Source organism: Myzus persicae, unplaced genomic scaffold, assembly GCF_001856785.1.
Source record: "Myzus persicae strain clone G006 unplaced genomic scaffold, MPER_G0061.0, whole genome shotgun sequence".
Classification (NCBI taxonomy): Eukaryota; Metazoa; Arthropoda; class Insecta; order Hemiptera; family Aphididae; genus Myzus; species Myzus persicae.
Window position 1 is genome coordinate 329775 of NW_019101664.1, and position 17032 is coordinate 346806.

Below are 17032 nucleotides of genomic sequence, written 5' to 3' on the forward strand. Positions count from 1 at the left end.
GACGCTTTTGTGTACCATCGGTACAAGGTTCAAAGTACAAAGTTCATGGTATACGATACTGGGTGCATGTAAATTCGGCCCAAAAAAAAACAGGTATAAAAAAGTACATGTAAATTCCACCCAAAAAATATTTTGCAGTTTGTCTATGATCAATATTTTGTTCAGCGATGTTTGTAGTTTACTAGTTTCACCAAAGGTTTTCACGAAAGCATTGAACGTTTTAACTATACATCGCCATTTTGTTAACCCAGAAGCCAAAGGTCTATTTGCTTTAAAAAAATTAAAATTGTTTAATACCAAAAGTATATTTCCACGTTCTGATTCGATAAATTGAGCTTCCATTATAGATATGTGCGTATAAAACTCAAAGACGAGTACTGAACTTAAACATCTTATAATTCTAAGCGAAACTCAGGTGATTCAAGCCATTAATAATATTTTTATCTGACATTTTTCAATCATTAGGTCCTTAATATTATAGTCAAAGGTGATAAGATATGATATGATTGACGATTGTTTCGGATACGATTGTTCCTTGTTCGAAAATTTGGAACTTCCAAATACTATATAACACGCCGTTTCGCGAAGAGTACGATCGCGTCGTACAGTCTCGGAATGTTCAGTTTAAAAATATTTATTTTCAGGGCTGAATTTATTAAACCCAATTTTTAGTTGTTTATTTCGGGCGGAATTTACAATCTCTTCCTACTTGAAATACTTGTTGAATTTACAAACGGATACAATAATACAATTACTGTCTTCTATGCATTATACGATGATAATGTTCCTTGTAATTCCCTGAAACATGACTATTGACTATGTATATTATATTAAACTATATGTATATTGTATACACAAACATTAAACATATATTATTTGCCCATTAGCAGGTAAACAATGCACTATTGATAATTTGATATGATTATTTTTTAAATGTGTAGACGTCTGCTGAATTTTAATTTTTAATGCTTGTACATTTTTTGATAACTATGTCGTTTGTCAATAAACGATTTGTATGTATCCTAATAATTTCCTTTCTATCACCGCCGTTTACATTCTAGTTTCATTTTATATGAGTATAGGTAGACGGTAGTACCAAATTAGTTGGTTTGACCCTAGCGCTATAGCATTGCGGCCATACAGACATTCGTTCCATTAATGGTCCAACAGCTGATGTCAACTGATGTAATTCTGTGTTTGACGATTTTGTTTTAAAAATTAAATATAATTTAAATTACTTTACCTGACTTCAACCATGAACAATTACACCAAATATATTTTGGCTTTTATATTAATCACAGGTTAGTAATGAAATTGAGTAAAGACTAAGTATATAATATAATGTCTCTATTATAAATATCGCATACCTATCATGTATTTGTTTGGTATACATTTTATTTCAAAAATTCTTTTTAATTTATTGTACAATTATTCAATTCAAATTATTTTTTTATTATTAATTCAAATAGATTAACGATAAAACATATTACTATCTATTTAGAATCTATAGATGTACCTATTTACGATGTTTGAATTAGCTAAGTCTCGATTTCTGAAATATTCTATCAATTATCCCACCATCAATTCAAAAAATAATAATTTGTTAACTTTTTAAAAAAGATTTATTTGTCAAAATATTATACTTCTATATTCAAACTGTGATTTTGTTTTACTATTTATTAAGGTGGTTTATCAGTTATTGTGGGTTACCTATAGTACAGTTTCTATAAACAAAATATTTGACAGCATTTATGTTTTGTAAAAATATTATTTTGTTACGCTTGATGTTATGACTAGTTTTATAAAGTTTTTATTAATTTTAATTTTTAATACATCTCTTTACTAACAATATTACAGTGCTACATCTAGAGCATTCAAACATGATCTCATTAATAATATAGATTTCATTCATTTTTGCCCCATATTTTCATATCGGGAAGACTGATGTTTACTTACTGAGGCTACTTGTGTTGCATTACACATGACTAAAATTCCAAAATTAATAACCAATATTAGAAAGCGGTTTGACTCTACTCGTTAGGGTGTAACGTATTATGTATATTGTAAGTACCTATATAATTCGCTTTGCTATTATAATGTAGGACCAGGATTGATTGTGTCCGTGCATGCTGCGTTATGCGATCCAATGATCGCCCCCTGTGGAGTGGGCAGTTGTATGCCGTGCAATTTGGGGAAAAAGGAACCCGTGGAACAAAACGACTGCACGGATTCGAATGGATGTCCGGAAATTACCAAAGTAAAAATCGAACCACCTTTCGTGGAGTATGCACCGTTGTATCAACCATCCGCTAAGTGTTTGTTATGTTTCTGGAAAATTAATGGATTTTTTTGGTACAATAATGTATAAGCCACAGTATTTATTGTACATTAACTTTATATTTACTCCATAATCTATAAATTATATATTTTTTATCATCTTAAATATATTCTTAAATATTATATTTTACACTAGAATAATGCTAGTATATTGTACTCACCTATGTAATATGTATTAAGATTTAAGACTAAACATACTACATAGGTAACAATTGACAAAGTATGACAATATTTTTATCATTAATAAAATGTTAACACTACCGTAACTATTAGACCTCAGCTGGCCGTAAACATTTAAATTTGGTTCTCGTAATACTTATTCGGCTACTCTTCCTCTTTCTCACTCAAGGCTGTGAGTCCATTCTGTATAGTCAACCTAATGTTCTTCAATTATCATATTAATAAGTATACAAATTATTTTAAATGCAAAAAAAAACGAAGAAACCAAAATATAATTAAGAGAAAGACTCAGTAGTCGTTTATTATTGCGTAATTATCCATTATTATTATAATGAATAGAGATCGAACTAATTTTTCAACACTCACACATTTATTTATTATATCACGCTTGTCTCAATTTATATCAATTCTAATAATATCTTGCAAACCTTAATTTAATGATCAATACCATTGTATATCACAAGATATCTTACATCATGCACTTTTGTGTACAGTTGCTATTTTCACATCAAATCAAAATATTCACCTAATTTGTTATTATTTTTTTGAAGTAGTGCTTTTAAATCAGATTTTATTATATACAAAAATTTGATAACATCCAATAATGGTCTAATAGTGGATATAGTATTCAAAATAATATATTATTAGTATTAAATATTAAAATATTGTTATTATTTTATTTATTTTTATTAGTGCTAATTTAGAAGCTTAGTTCCGAACCATATAGTTTATTGTAAAAAATAGGTGTATAAATAAGATATCTGTACATTATTTGCTTTTTGGATGAGATTCTATGTTTTTAATCTTACTTTATGGCGATAATGAGCTTTTGGTTTTGGAATTATAAATAAGTGATTATTGACTTATTAAGTATACCTACCTATTAATATTTATTTGATGTATCATGTATAATGTATAATCAACTGCAGTGTTAGGATTTAAAACCACTCTGTTGATTTCTACACTAAATTTATTCAACTTTTAATAACTTTTTCGTAATACTGACATTCAAATAATTATTTAGGTTCATAACCTTTTCAAAGTGGGATAACCACCCTAATATTTTTGTTTTTCTGAATTATATGGTTCAAATAAGATGATATACCTACCTTCAAGCCACCATTGAGTCTGTAAAATATTAAAATCATAGATCCCTTAATTTCTAGTGCTTAAATCTTTGGTCACTGACATTTGCAATAAATGTATTGCTTCATTGGGCACACAAATAATTATATTAGCCCTTGTAGAACCTCTGGTGAACTTAAAAGTAACTAGATGATTGGTCAAATACTCAAATTTAATAAATTGATAATATTTATATTTTTAAATGATTGTTACCAATTTATGGATTAATTGTTTGTACTATTTGATAGCATAGACATTTATACAAAAAAAAATGGATAACTGTTGTTTATTATAGTGTTTTCAACTGATTTCTTAAAATAATTTTTCAGAAACTATTAAAAAATCAACATAGGTCTCAGCTCACCAATTTAAATTCACAACATTGTTTGTAAAGTTATACTCTTACAGTATTTCAATAAATCTGAAAAGTCATATTTTACAACACTGCAGTATTACACATAAAAGCAAACATGTTTATAATTACTAAGAAAGTATATGTTTAACAATATTATTTAAGTTTTTTTTTTTTAGTATTCCAGATTTTGTATTACCATTTTTTATTTTTTTACCGTCAATATTATGAATTATAATTTATTGAATATATTTTTAACGGGTGTATTGGCGAATAATTATGAATTTATATTTTACAATAAATTTTTGGAAATTATGTACCTCTGCCAACAAGATTATTATTTATACTGACCATTCATATACCATTTTCGTATTAATTGTAATATATAATGCCCATATAAACTGAATTATTGCTATGCAAAATTATAATAATGAACAATAATATTTTATAAGCCAAACTTAAATTAAATACATCCACCTATAATTTTGCTTACAGGAATTTATATTTCATAAAGGTATAATCATAATCTTATAAGAATCATTTACTCTTGTTAGAAAATAAACTTGGTTCATATCTATATTCTTTGATCTGAATTGCACATTTTTTTATGACATAGAAGTTATTATAACATTTGTCCTTTCATTAAACTGATGAAAAATTAGAAAATAAGAGATGTTTGATCTTTAAATTGTTAGTTGAAACTTTTTGTCGAGAACAAGTTTCTTTATAAAAAGGATGTTTTCTTCATATTAAAATTAGTTGTTTACACTTTGTATTATAATTTATCAGTTGTTACGTATAAACTACCTACTCTGATATACCATTGTATCTACTTATTAATTGAGAATGCGTATCTACACTATTTACCTCAAAACCAACAAAACTTTGAGCTTGATTTCTATAGTCTATTTGAGACATTTGAGTGTGAATATTTGATGCTGATTCATGCAAAATGAGGATTGTTTTGTAAAGGAAAATTTAAAATTGACAGTTGACAATTATTTACTTCACTCATTATTTATTTACTATTAAAATAATATATTATAAATGCCCAATTATAAAAACATTTAAAATAAAACTCTTGCAGTTAATACAATATATTATTTATTTAATTTGTTTAAGAATTCTAATTAATCGATATTTGTACAACGACGACACGAAACAAGTTTGGATTTTGGGTAGGTACTACAATATAGTCTTTAATAAATATATATATGTGTATCTATAGAGGTTTTTGTGCACGCAAAGTATATACCTACATTTTTTATAAGCTTAATTAAACATACGTTTATCAGTTAGAAATTATATATTAATATATTATGAACATGACTTAAAACTAAAAAGACGTAGCCAATTAAACCGCAATGACGAATCTCATATGCACTCTATCAATGTAAATCGAAAAACGCAGCGTACCTATCTATACTTTAAGTCCTTACGTGTGGCTAATAAGAAGCATAATAACGTATATTCTATTATATCATAATTCCTAAATATTCTCACTAACAATGATAGCTACATAATTAATATTAATATATTTTTTATATAAATTATATAATATTATTTGTATGTGATGAGTCTGTGTAGTTGTCAATAAATTAAACACAAAATTAGTCTTCACCCAGAAGCATAGACTCACGATTTCATTTTTGTAACATTAATAAATGGTGATAACGGCTAACGAGTAACTATGACTGGACTACGATCACTGCGGTCTGTCGACTGCTTATTAGGGGTCTTTTGTTAAAAATAGAATTAGATTTTATATTATTTTATTTAACTATTATTTATCATCGTTCTTTGATCTTCATAAGTATGACGGTTGTGTGCTTGTGCCTGATAGTATGTATTCCGGTCAACGTCATTATTATTATTATTATAATAAATTTGTCAAATTTGGTTTTCTCAACAAAATTTCGAACATCGATTGAGGAGAAATAGTTAACTGAAAAGTTACAATGTCAAAAAAAAATCTGAACTTCAAACTCTTATAAAAAATGGATGTAATTTTCAAGTAAATTGTTGTTTATTTATATGTAGAAAAACTTATGAGGAATCTTAGATTAAGTTTTTAAATCTTAGTTAAAATAAGAAAAATTCTTATGAAAAAAAATAAAACAAAAAAATTGTAACTGTGTATTATTTATGTTTTTTTAATTTTATAATATGGACCACTTATTAGTTATCTTATATTCAATTTTCCAACTTTTTGACCAAGCGAAAACAGTCTAAAACAGTTAAAAAACACAACAAAGTTTGGTAAAACTTTGCAATAGTAGGTATCTACGGCTAATTGTATTTGAGGTACTTTCTCAAAAAAAAACCATTACTATTTCGTCGAAAACTTTTATCTATTGCATAAAAATTCCCTTTTTAACTTCATTTTTCCCTCCGTTTGTTATTAAGAAAAGTACCTACTGAGAATTTTCAATTTTTCACCTCTCAAAAGTACCACCTCGTTCTGCTGAAAATATAAAATGATATTATTTATTCTGATGTGAAACATGATTATGATGTTATACAATTAAGTTCAATAGAGATATCTAATTTCACTTATTATTATATAGTACCTACGTATTATAGGTATTGTTATTCGCCACATCAATAAATTCAATATGATAAGCACAATCGCATTTACCTGAAAGAATTGGAAACAATAATTCTGGAGGATTAATATTCACACAGTAGAGACTAGGCCCCCCGACCCCTTAGATAAACCTATGGTTATTTTTGCCGCGTCTTCAGTGAATTTCTCAACTTACGAAAGACTTTTTCTACTTTTGTTACAATCCCTGGAGTACAACAACATATATTAAGAGACTAATACAAAATCATCATTCGTCAATAAACATGCATTTAATGACATTTAAACATAACATAACGTAAAGTTAAGTGTATACAGCTATATACTGAATACCGCATTCAACAAAAAATAATATAAAACGAAATGATTAAAACCATTTTATACTTACACTTTCAATTTCAATTATTGGAATTTACATGATAAATTTATTGAGATCGTATCAGTAGTATAGCATAATATAAAAAGTGAATAAATAAGATGAACAATACATTTGACAATAAATATATTATTATAATATTCCTGATTTTTAAATATTTTATTATTAACTGAAATATTCCTCATTCATAACCAGTACACATACCTACTATAAATTACAATTAGCTTACATTTTTCTATTTTAATTTATGTACATTTTAATAATTTTCTAGAAATGTATCTATTAAAATGAATTTGATTAATGAATGAAATACAATACAATAAAAGGAAAAACGAAATTTTTTTTAAAAAATAGGTATTCATAGGTAGTTATTTGTTCAAAATTAAAATATCAAGAAAAAAGGCTGTTTCAAGGTATCATGTATAATATTTTTGTCTTTATATTAGATCATAAGTAAATTCATTTTAAATATAAAAAAAACAGAGTAAAACAGATATTCTTCTTGACGTGAAATTTGCAATGTTATATGTATTAGTAAGACGGAATAAATGTAAAAATCCAAAAGGTTTTAATTTTTTAAGAAAAAAAATAATCAACTTGAGATTTGTATGTTTCAATTAAAAATAACACCAACAAATTGTTTACAAATACAAGCCCTATAAATTATACAAATTTAATGGAACGGATTTGTAGTTTTTACGTATTTAAATTATTATTTATATTTAGGTATACGTAGATATTTTCAGTAAGTTTTATCTACTGTGGTATAATAATTATTAATTAATATTAAAATATTTCTATTCATGCCATGTATGGTTTATATACTTCTTAACAAAGAGGAAACATTACATTGTTCAAGTAACTTTAATGTTAAAATTTTTTTTCTAACCTAAAGTTGTGTCATATTTTCGAAGTGTTCAATCGTTATGAAAATATGATTAGGTTAATTGATGTTGATACAGTTATAAAAATATTGAATCATTTACTTAATAATTATAGATTATACAAGAATATGATAAATAAATAATAATAATTTATATTGGTTATGATGGTTATCTTATTTTTAGTTCCTTTTCGTAGGCCCGAAATTCAAAACTTTCTAATATTCATTCATCCAATTAGGCATATATTTTAATTTTTATATCGATTTTGAAACTGTAGGATAGAACAAATACGCGATTAATTAATTAGTTGCTTTTAGAGTGGGATGGATCATGGACGGTCGTATAGGTATACTTGTATAACTAGATTTTGATAAAATATTTCCTTTAGAGCAGGCGAATAGAAAGTATAATATTATATATTATACACATTATACGTATTAGTTATTTACTGTTCTTTGAAATTCAATATTATAATAACTACTAACAATAAATTTAGGTAGGCATACACTATGGATACGCCTGACATGTAGCTGTGACAGTGTGTCGAAAACATAAAAATAATTATATAAGCAAGTAACTTACAAGAAGAAAAATAAAATTCGATTAAAAAGTAATATACAGGTTACAACCGGTTCATGCTTTGTATAGATATCTAATATGAAAAACAAAATGTAAAACAGATATACCGGTAAATTTGGTCACACCGTGACAGGTGAGTGGATAAAGGTATAGAAATCAAATATTGTAGGTCGTATAGGATATTGCGTCAATAGGCATACAGACAAAAATTTGATTATTCTACAAGAAAAAAAAATGAAGAATCAAATGTACATTAAAAATATATTATTTTTTCTAAATTTATCAATTACTATTGTTAATTTATAATTTAAAGAGATACTATATTAAGATATATTATTAGTGTATCCTCTTAACTAATGTCGACATACCATATATACCTACCCAAAATAGCAAAATAAATTGTATATTATATTTGTTTTTTTGTTTCTTACAAAGGAATGCAAATTAAACAATGATATGTATATAACATAATCTGGTATAATTAAAATCTATTTTATTTTAATTGTTAACCTGCAACATTTGGCTTGAAAGTTGACACTTGTAATATTCAGTTTTAAAATATTGCGTATTTTGGTTTTAAAATCAAAAACAAACAATTTCATGTTTTGTCAAAATAAAGGTACTGTGAGAGTAGTCTGAGGAATAAAATAAAAATACTAATACAAAACAATTAATAATAAAACATTGAAATATATTTATTGTTTATAGTAAGTGGTAGTAGTCAGGCTACCACATCAGTACTATTGCTAGACCTCTGTTTACGACTTATGGACTTCGGTTCTATACTATGAATGTCCCAAAATCTTGGATTTTATTATACTCCAATGCACGTTGTCTTCTGTTCTCAGTTTAAGTAATTTTATTTATATGTATGGTCTTTCGTTGCCTAATACTTATACCGATATCAGTCTACGGAATCACAAATTCACAACAGCGTAAGTAGTTGTGAGCATAATGTTTTTCTAATATCGTCTTACTCACCACCAGACACCAGTCCTCGGTCATATTTTAGTTGAGGGGAATTTCACAGGTATGGATGAGTATGTAGCTAAAAAATAAAGTATAAACCTACCTACTAATCGAGTGTTTTTGTAACACATTTGAACATTTTCAGTACCAACGGTTATTTAAAATAAAAACTGCATTTTATAAATCATTGGTGTATCGTGAGACACGGTCAATATAGTGGCCGAGGTATTCAAGTAAAGTTTGGATATTTTAATTTACACATATTCTGATTTAAAAAAAATACTTACCTATCTAGTTTTATTTGTTGTACAATCACCGATTGAATAAACACAGTTTCCCTTTTAGGTACAACTGTAGAAGCATATAGGTATAGGGGGCACCTACGACCTACAACACTAAAACACTTATTATACACATTTATTTTATTAGCTGTGAAAGGTATTGCCTACTATATTTTTTAGGTATTTAAATAGTTAAACCTTTATTTTGTAATAGATACCTAAATTCAATATAGTAAGTTGTAATAAAAACAATAAATTTGATACAAATATCTACATTTTAAACTAAGTATTTTCGAATTTAAATAAATTATATCACGACATGGCTATACATTTTATTGAAAGTAATTTATTCGTAGTTAATTTAAGCTTTTTGTAGTAAGACTACTCCTCGTTACTTGGTTTTTTTAAAATAAATTTCAAAAACCAATTGATAATAGAGCTGTTAAAATATTATGTAAGTACGAAAAAGCGGGTAAGTACAGTACGTTACAAGTGGGTCACTGTATGGATGGTGTTGAATTTGAATTCAATGATATAAAATCATTGTATACGAATAACGATTCTGAGCGAATACGGTCTGTCAGCTTATAATATTACTTAGTAATTTAGTATATTTGATGATGTTATTGTGATTAAAGTAGTTTATATAATAATAATACTTATATATACATATTTAATATATAATGATATAGATACTCTAAGTCTAAGAGTTTCAAATAGTTACCCACGAACAGAGCCTTGCCGTTAAGATTTGGCACCCAGGGCAAAATTAAAAAAAAATTAAAAATATTCGCCCCTATTTTATTTATCATCAATCATAATGCATTTCATTCCTATTTAATTAAATTTTTTTTTTTTACAACTTATTTTGAACATTGATTCGACAAAAAACTATAGCTGATTGATAGCAATTATTAAACAAAATAGTTAGGTATATAATTTATTAATTTATACTTTATTAAATGGTTAAAAATAAATACAAATCACAAATTATATTATATATATAGGTGCATAATATATACGTATCATAAGAGCGTATCATATACGTATCATTATAATATAGCCATATAGGTAATTAGTACTTAATTTTCCTGGACTTTATTGAAGCAAAATCTTCAATGACGTCTTCAAAAACGATGTTTTTCGTTATTTCATTCTCAATTGACAATATTGCTGAATTGGTTAATCTCTCTGTGATTGATCGTAAATACGTCTTAGTTAATTTTAATTAACTAAAACAGCGTTCCCTGGAAGCGACGGTAACAGGTATGGCAAAGAAACAATCTATATGCAGTTATTAAGTTTGGACAAATTGAATCAAGTTTATATTTTTTGATTGCATTTAAAATATTTAAAGCAGTTGCGTTCAAGTTTGGATAAAATTACACATTATTAATTAACCAAGAATAAGGATTTAAGTTATTTTGTTGTAATTTAAAAATATTATTCGTGGGCAGAGCCGTTAAATAACTATAAAAAAAACTGTTTGTATATTTTTTTAGATTTTTTGGTTACATAATCAACTACCTGTGGGCAACTTTGTTTAAATTGTCGATCCTTAGCTATAAAAGTTGAACATTTTATAAATATTTAATTACAACATAATTTTTACATTTCCAATTTGATAATTGTTGCCAAAATTTGAACTTAAAATTCTTATAATACAAAATGGACCATTGTAATTGTAATATTTTTCAACAGATATTGTAACAATATATCAGGAGCCTTGTATTAAATTTTCAAACTTTTTGATCCAACAAATAAAATTTTATCGATAGGTATTTATAAAAAATAAAACTAAGAATATTGCTAGTTGCAAACGCAAACAGCTCAAAACGAGTCAAAACATTTTGAAAATTTCAGGGTGTATAGAAAATTCGGATATGGACATTCAGTGAAAATTGCATGTACTTGCGGTATAGTCTTTTAAAGTTACATCAAAAACCAAAATCGATATTGTTGAAAACCGGTCTTCCGTAAAAATTTCCGTTTTGTCTTAATTTTTTGTTTGTTTTTCCTACAGTTTTTGAAAACTATTGGACAATTTTTACTTTTGACCATCTTAAGTACCGACTAAATTCACTTTCCTACCACAAAAGATGCTGTTGAAGAAAATCAAAGCACTTTTATTAGTCTAAAAGGAAAAAAATAAAAATAAAAAAAACACATACTATCATTGTAAAATCAATAAATTCATCGCTCTTTTTAGAATCTAAAATAAGTTACAACTATTGAATTGTTTGGTCTTTAGTAAACATTTTATACGATTTCATATCTTCAATTGTCATTACTCAGTAATCATTATTCGTTAGTACCTAATGGGCCCGGTTTCGAATTTAAAATGGATGTTTGTTGGATAGTCCCGGGTAATGATTTTCGAGTACAAAATTCGTTTCAAAGGTTCGTCAGAGAATTGAATACTTTTTAGAAATGTTGGCGTTTTTGAAGCTTTTATGTATAATTTTTAGACCATGTTTATACATTTTACTTATGAATATTAAGATTAAACTTAATTGGTAATTTTAAAATATTAACTCAATAAGAAATGTTGCTCTTATCAGAGGACCACTTATCAATAATAAGTAGGTTATCGTTTTCGGATGTTCTACTTATGATTTTGATACAGCGATTTATCTTAATCTATATCAACAAGTGCGATTTACGGCTGTTAATTGTATGAAATGATAAATAATCTGAAACTCAAAACAGAAGCAAATAATAAAAGGTTTATTTTATAGGTTTGCTGAAGAAAAGTTGAAAAAAATGTCGGATGTTCTTTTTAGGTCATCATTAGGGTTAAAACTAATATTTCGCTATTTTTTAGAGCGTTTTTGGATGGTTCATAAACTTTTACAGGGCATTTAAATCTAGTCCCTATTAATCGGTAATATTTTTGAATATGAAAGGTAAATATAAAACTATATTAATACTTTATTACCTCAAAAGTAATGTAATTGTACCAAATGAATCGCTAAAAAATTGGCCTTGTCAAAGCTATTGTTGATGTAACACAATAAGGTTACTCAAAACTCATAAGCAGGGCTCGGGACTTTATGCATTTTCATATGTGTTCGGGAAGTAAATAGAATAAATTTGATTTGGTACAAATTTGTGTTGTGGTGTTTGGAGTTTGCATTTTTGATATTTTTTGGTGCATATGTATTGGCTCATTTTTTAAAGATTTTAAGCACATTAAGTCCCGAGCCCGGCTCATAAGTTATTATTAAAGCTATTTAAAAAAATTGAAGATACTTAGATACGTGATATCCACGATTTAACGATTATAGACAAGATATATTCAACATCTACAAATGTCACTACAGCGGAAGCTGTGACTATAACGGTGGCGTTAAAATGAGTCCGGACACAATTTATCGGCGGCACCGTCAAGACAAAAGAATTTTAAGACCACCGCTGCAGTGTGTGTGGACCTTAACAGTGTGCAGCAGAGCGGTTAACCACTTTCCCTCCTTTAAGATTCCGAGTGGAGCGATAAACGTATTGAATTTACAATAATGTTTGTTTTATTTTGTGTCTGTGTACACGATGAATAGTTGAAATAATGCTTCGATTTTCATTTGAGTATTTTTTCCGGTGAGAAAGTGAATCTAGTTGTTATCTTTAGAGGTCAAAATTTAAAATTCCTAGTAGCTTTCAAAAGCACCGGGAAAAACAAAAAAAAATTAAGGAAAAACGGGAATTTTTATGTAAAAATGGAATAGGTAACTTTCGATTATTATCAGTTTTTTTAAAAAATTAATGTCGAGAAAAAAATTTTTGCTCTTTCAAAAAACTTGAAAATATAATACAAAGTTCCCCGTAAGTTGCTGTTAGTGGATATTAAAAAAAAGTTGATCTTAAATCCACAATAATCTTTTACGAGCGTTTAAATTTCACATTTGACAAAATAAGAAAAAATCATGAACATTAGCAAATTATTCTGAGTAAGAAATTCATAAAAAATTTTCTTTTTAAATATAAGTTTGTTTATCTCTATTAAAAAAAAAACGCCTACCTACTGGAAAGTCAAATTTAAGTTTTATTCTATATTAAGTTAATGTTTACAGCATTGGATATTCACTCTGCAATTTCTAGCGAATAACGTTGGTAGATTTTTGAAATTTACAACCTATGTTTATTTTAACATTTTCTATAATTGTTAAGATTTTTGAAATATTTTGACTTGTTTTGAGCTGTTAAAGGACATTATAAATTTTAATTTTTTTAGTTTTTTTTCGATACATGTTAATACATTTTTGTTCGTTTTGTCAAAAAGCTTGAAAATTGAAACAATGCTCCTGATATATTGTAAAAATTGTTCAAATTTTGAAAAAATGTATGAAATTCAAAATGTACAAATTATTTTATAGTTAAAAACCTACCAGATGTTTAAGTTTTATAGATAAAGTTTAAAATGTAACACAATAAGGTCCCGCGTAAGTAGTTTATTCTGGCCTGTATTTAACAAAACAAAGAGACATAATATTTTGCAATTTTTTAGTTAAATGCTATAAATTGTAATTTCTATGCATCTGAAAAAAAGATCGACACATGTTTAGTTAATTATTAATTAGTTTCATAACAAAAGTCAGAACAATCGTATATGTGCGTTCTAGTGTTCTACATATTTAGCTATACATTGTACATTAATTTGTGAGTACCTATCTATGTACTGAGTAGGTACTCGAGTAGGTACAATTAAAGAAAAATAAATATACGTATATACCTAATCCCATGTACTGCCTATTGTTATAATTAAAGCTGGGATTTTAATGCTCTAAAAGATAAAGAAAAATTTAAAAAAGCTTTAAAAAATTCACCATAAAAATGCGTTAAAAATGTGTTTATTACAGTTTAAAAATAATATTATAAAAACCATGTTACTAAATAATAAATTTTATTTAATTTATTTAACATAACAATAATAAAATAGGTAGGTACCTATTTTTATGATGTTTATGTTTCATTTAATATTATTAAAATTGAATTTATTGTATAACTTTTGCCATTGAACTACAGCAGGTATGAGTTAAATTGGCTAACAGCATTCATATTAAATTTAATATAAAGTGCATTTTTTAAAACATCCGAAGACGATGCAAAGATAAGGTTATCTTAGAAGTTTTCATCATGTTATAATATGAAGTCAGTCTTTCAATGTTAGCTACCCAGCTGAATGAGGTTTCATCAGAAATTCTACGAGCTTATGATTAAAATCAAAGTATGTATATTAATCATTTATCATCTGTTTAATTTATTCATAAAATATTTAAAATTGTAACTATTATTATTGTTTATAAAGTAAATATTAACCACTGAAATGCTGAGTCCCTTCCATGCTGTATGTCCAACAATGTTTTTAAAAGCATTTCCGAAATAGATCGATTTTGTATAGTCTCAACGTCATTAGCTTCACGATATAATGATGCTACACATTTTTTTTAGTTCATAATCCGAACAAACCATTTTGTGGTAATTCTTGAACTCATCATCAATAACTGAATCGCTTAATTTTAAAAAAAAGTTTCAACATAGACCAATTTGATGTATCTAGACGGCCCTTAAAGTATGTTAAACTTAAGATATGTTCAACTGTATCATGAGAGATTGCAGTGAAACAAAGATTTTCAGAAACATAACTATGTCTTTTTTTCTTATTGTAGGCGTGTGCTTAGCTTCATCAAATAATTCTAAATCCGTAAATCCTATAACTGAGTTTTTTCAACTTGGATAAGGTAATTTATTTTTTCACAAGTAACCTAACTGATAATTGAAGTTTGAATAGATGAAATTAATAGATGCAACAACGATTAATGATGTAGAAAATGAATAGTAATAATATTTTAAAAAACATTATTATTTGCTACACACTTTCAAATTTCGTAGTACACGCTTCACTTTTCGTGCCTACAACATAAGGGTTTATAGATAAATTCTTAAAAATGCTCTAAAAACTTGAAAATTCCTTTAAACTGCAAACAAATGTATTTAAAGAAAACTACATTCAATTGAACAGTATCACCTGAAACACATTTTCGGCATACGGACCTATACGTGTTGGAACATAAGAAAAATGATATTGCAATGACATTGCATCAAAAACCTAGCCCTAGTTATAATTATTTTTGAATGTTGTAAATCACTTTAAGTTAAACCAACTAAACTGAGTTATTAAAGTGACTAAACCTAAAAGAGTATTAAACCTACCAAATTCTAACTTTGTTCAATTATAAATTAATATTTTGATTTTATTGATATCAACGGAGTTTACGTCATTACTAATTATGAATTATGATTGCTGAATTAAGATTTTTGGTGTTATATTTTCCTGATAAAATTACCTGTAAGTGATAACAGTAATATTACATTTTTTTTAAAAAAACTTACTGTCATTGAAATAATTTAATGAAAAACATAGGTTTTTAAACAAAGGAACGATTGCAATACAACTAATAGATACCTATACACACAAGGATAAGGGTACTCAACTCTTGATAGCAAATTCATTGAGAGTAGTTGTTATTCACCGTGATATTACAATCCACCTTGTTTTATTGAAACTTAAGAATTAAGATAATTTGAATAACAATTTTGAAAGGCAATTCGTAGTGCATAATAAATTAAAAGAATATAACTTCTCCAAAAAACTGTACATATTATGTATGTTTTTATGTAACTGTTGACTGTAATTTAGAAAAAAATAAATGTTTTAAAATAAAATTTGACATAGATGTTCAGGTATCTACTATCTACCTATAATGGACTTATGTCTAATTTAATTTAATTTAGAAGATTATCGCTGTAGTACAATGGGTTATATAACAAAAAAATGAACCGAGGAAATAACCGGCCTTGTGGCGCAACGGATAACGCGTCTGACTACGGATCAGAAGATTCCAGGTTCGAATCCTGGCAAGGTCGATAAATTTTTTGCTCATTTTCAATTATAAATTATGATTTTCAATTAACATAATGTATTTATTATCTTACAACTTAACGGCAAACTGAATTAAAAAGAATTAAATTTTTTAAACGGTTGTATTACGGTGATTATTGTGCTGGTGAATAATATTGCTTAATATACGAACAATGCAGTTTTTATAAGAATAATATAGTTTTCCGATTTGTTTCAATGTAAAAAAATCTTGTAAGTGGATGTCGTTTTGCTGTACAATAGGTTACAAGTGGATCATTGTAATGTATGGTAATACATTTGAATCGAATGATATAAAATAAAAACGAAATACGAAAAATGCTTCTGAACAAAGACGGTCGGTCAGTCCATAATATTACTTAGTAATTTAGTATATTTAATAATATTATTGTGATTAAAGAAATTTATTTTACTAGTAAACATTAGTGGAA

General features: G+C 26.7%; 1 protein-coding gene and 1 non-coding gene across 2 annotated transcripts; both read left to right on the plus strand.

The window, feature by feature from the left end:
* Positions 1 to 1173: 1173 nt before the first annotated feature.
* LOC111029976 lies at positions 1174 to 4202 on the plus strand. The gene is made up of 2 exons (XM_022309253.1): positions 1174 to 1301; positions 2103 to 4202. Exons 1-2 carry the CDS (start codon positions 1256 to 1258, stop codon positions 2366 to 2368), a joined length of 312 nt encoding a protein of 103 aa, XP_022164945.1. The 5' UTR covers positions 1174 to 1255; the 3' UTR covers positions 2369 to 4202.
* A 12313-nt stretch (positions 4203 to 16515) lies between these two features.
* Positions 16516 to 16588, plus strand: Trnar-acg. The gene has a single exon. It is a non-coding gene; the product is annotated as a tRNA-Arg (tRNA).
* Positions 16589 to 17032: the final 444 nt, after the last annotated feature.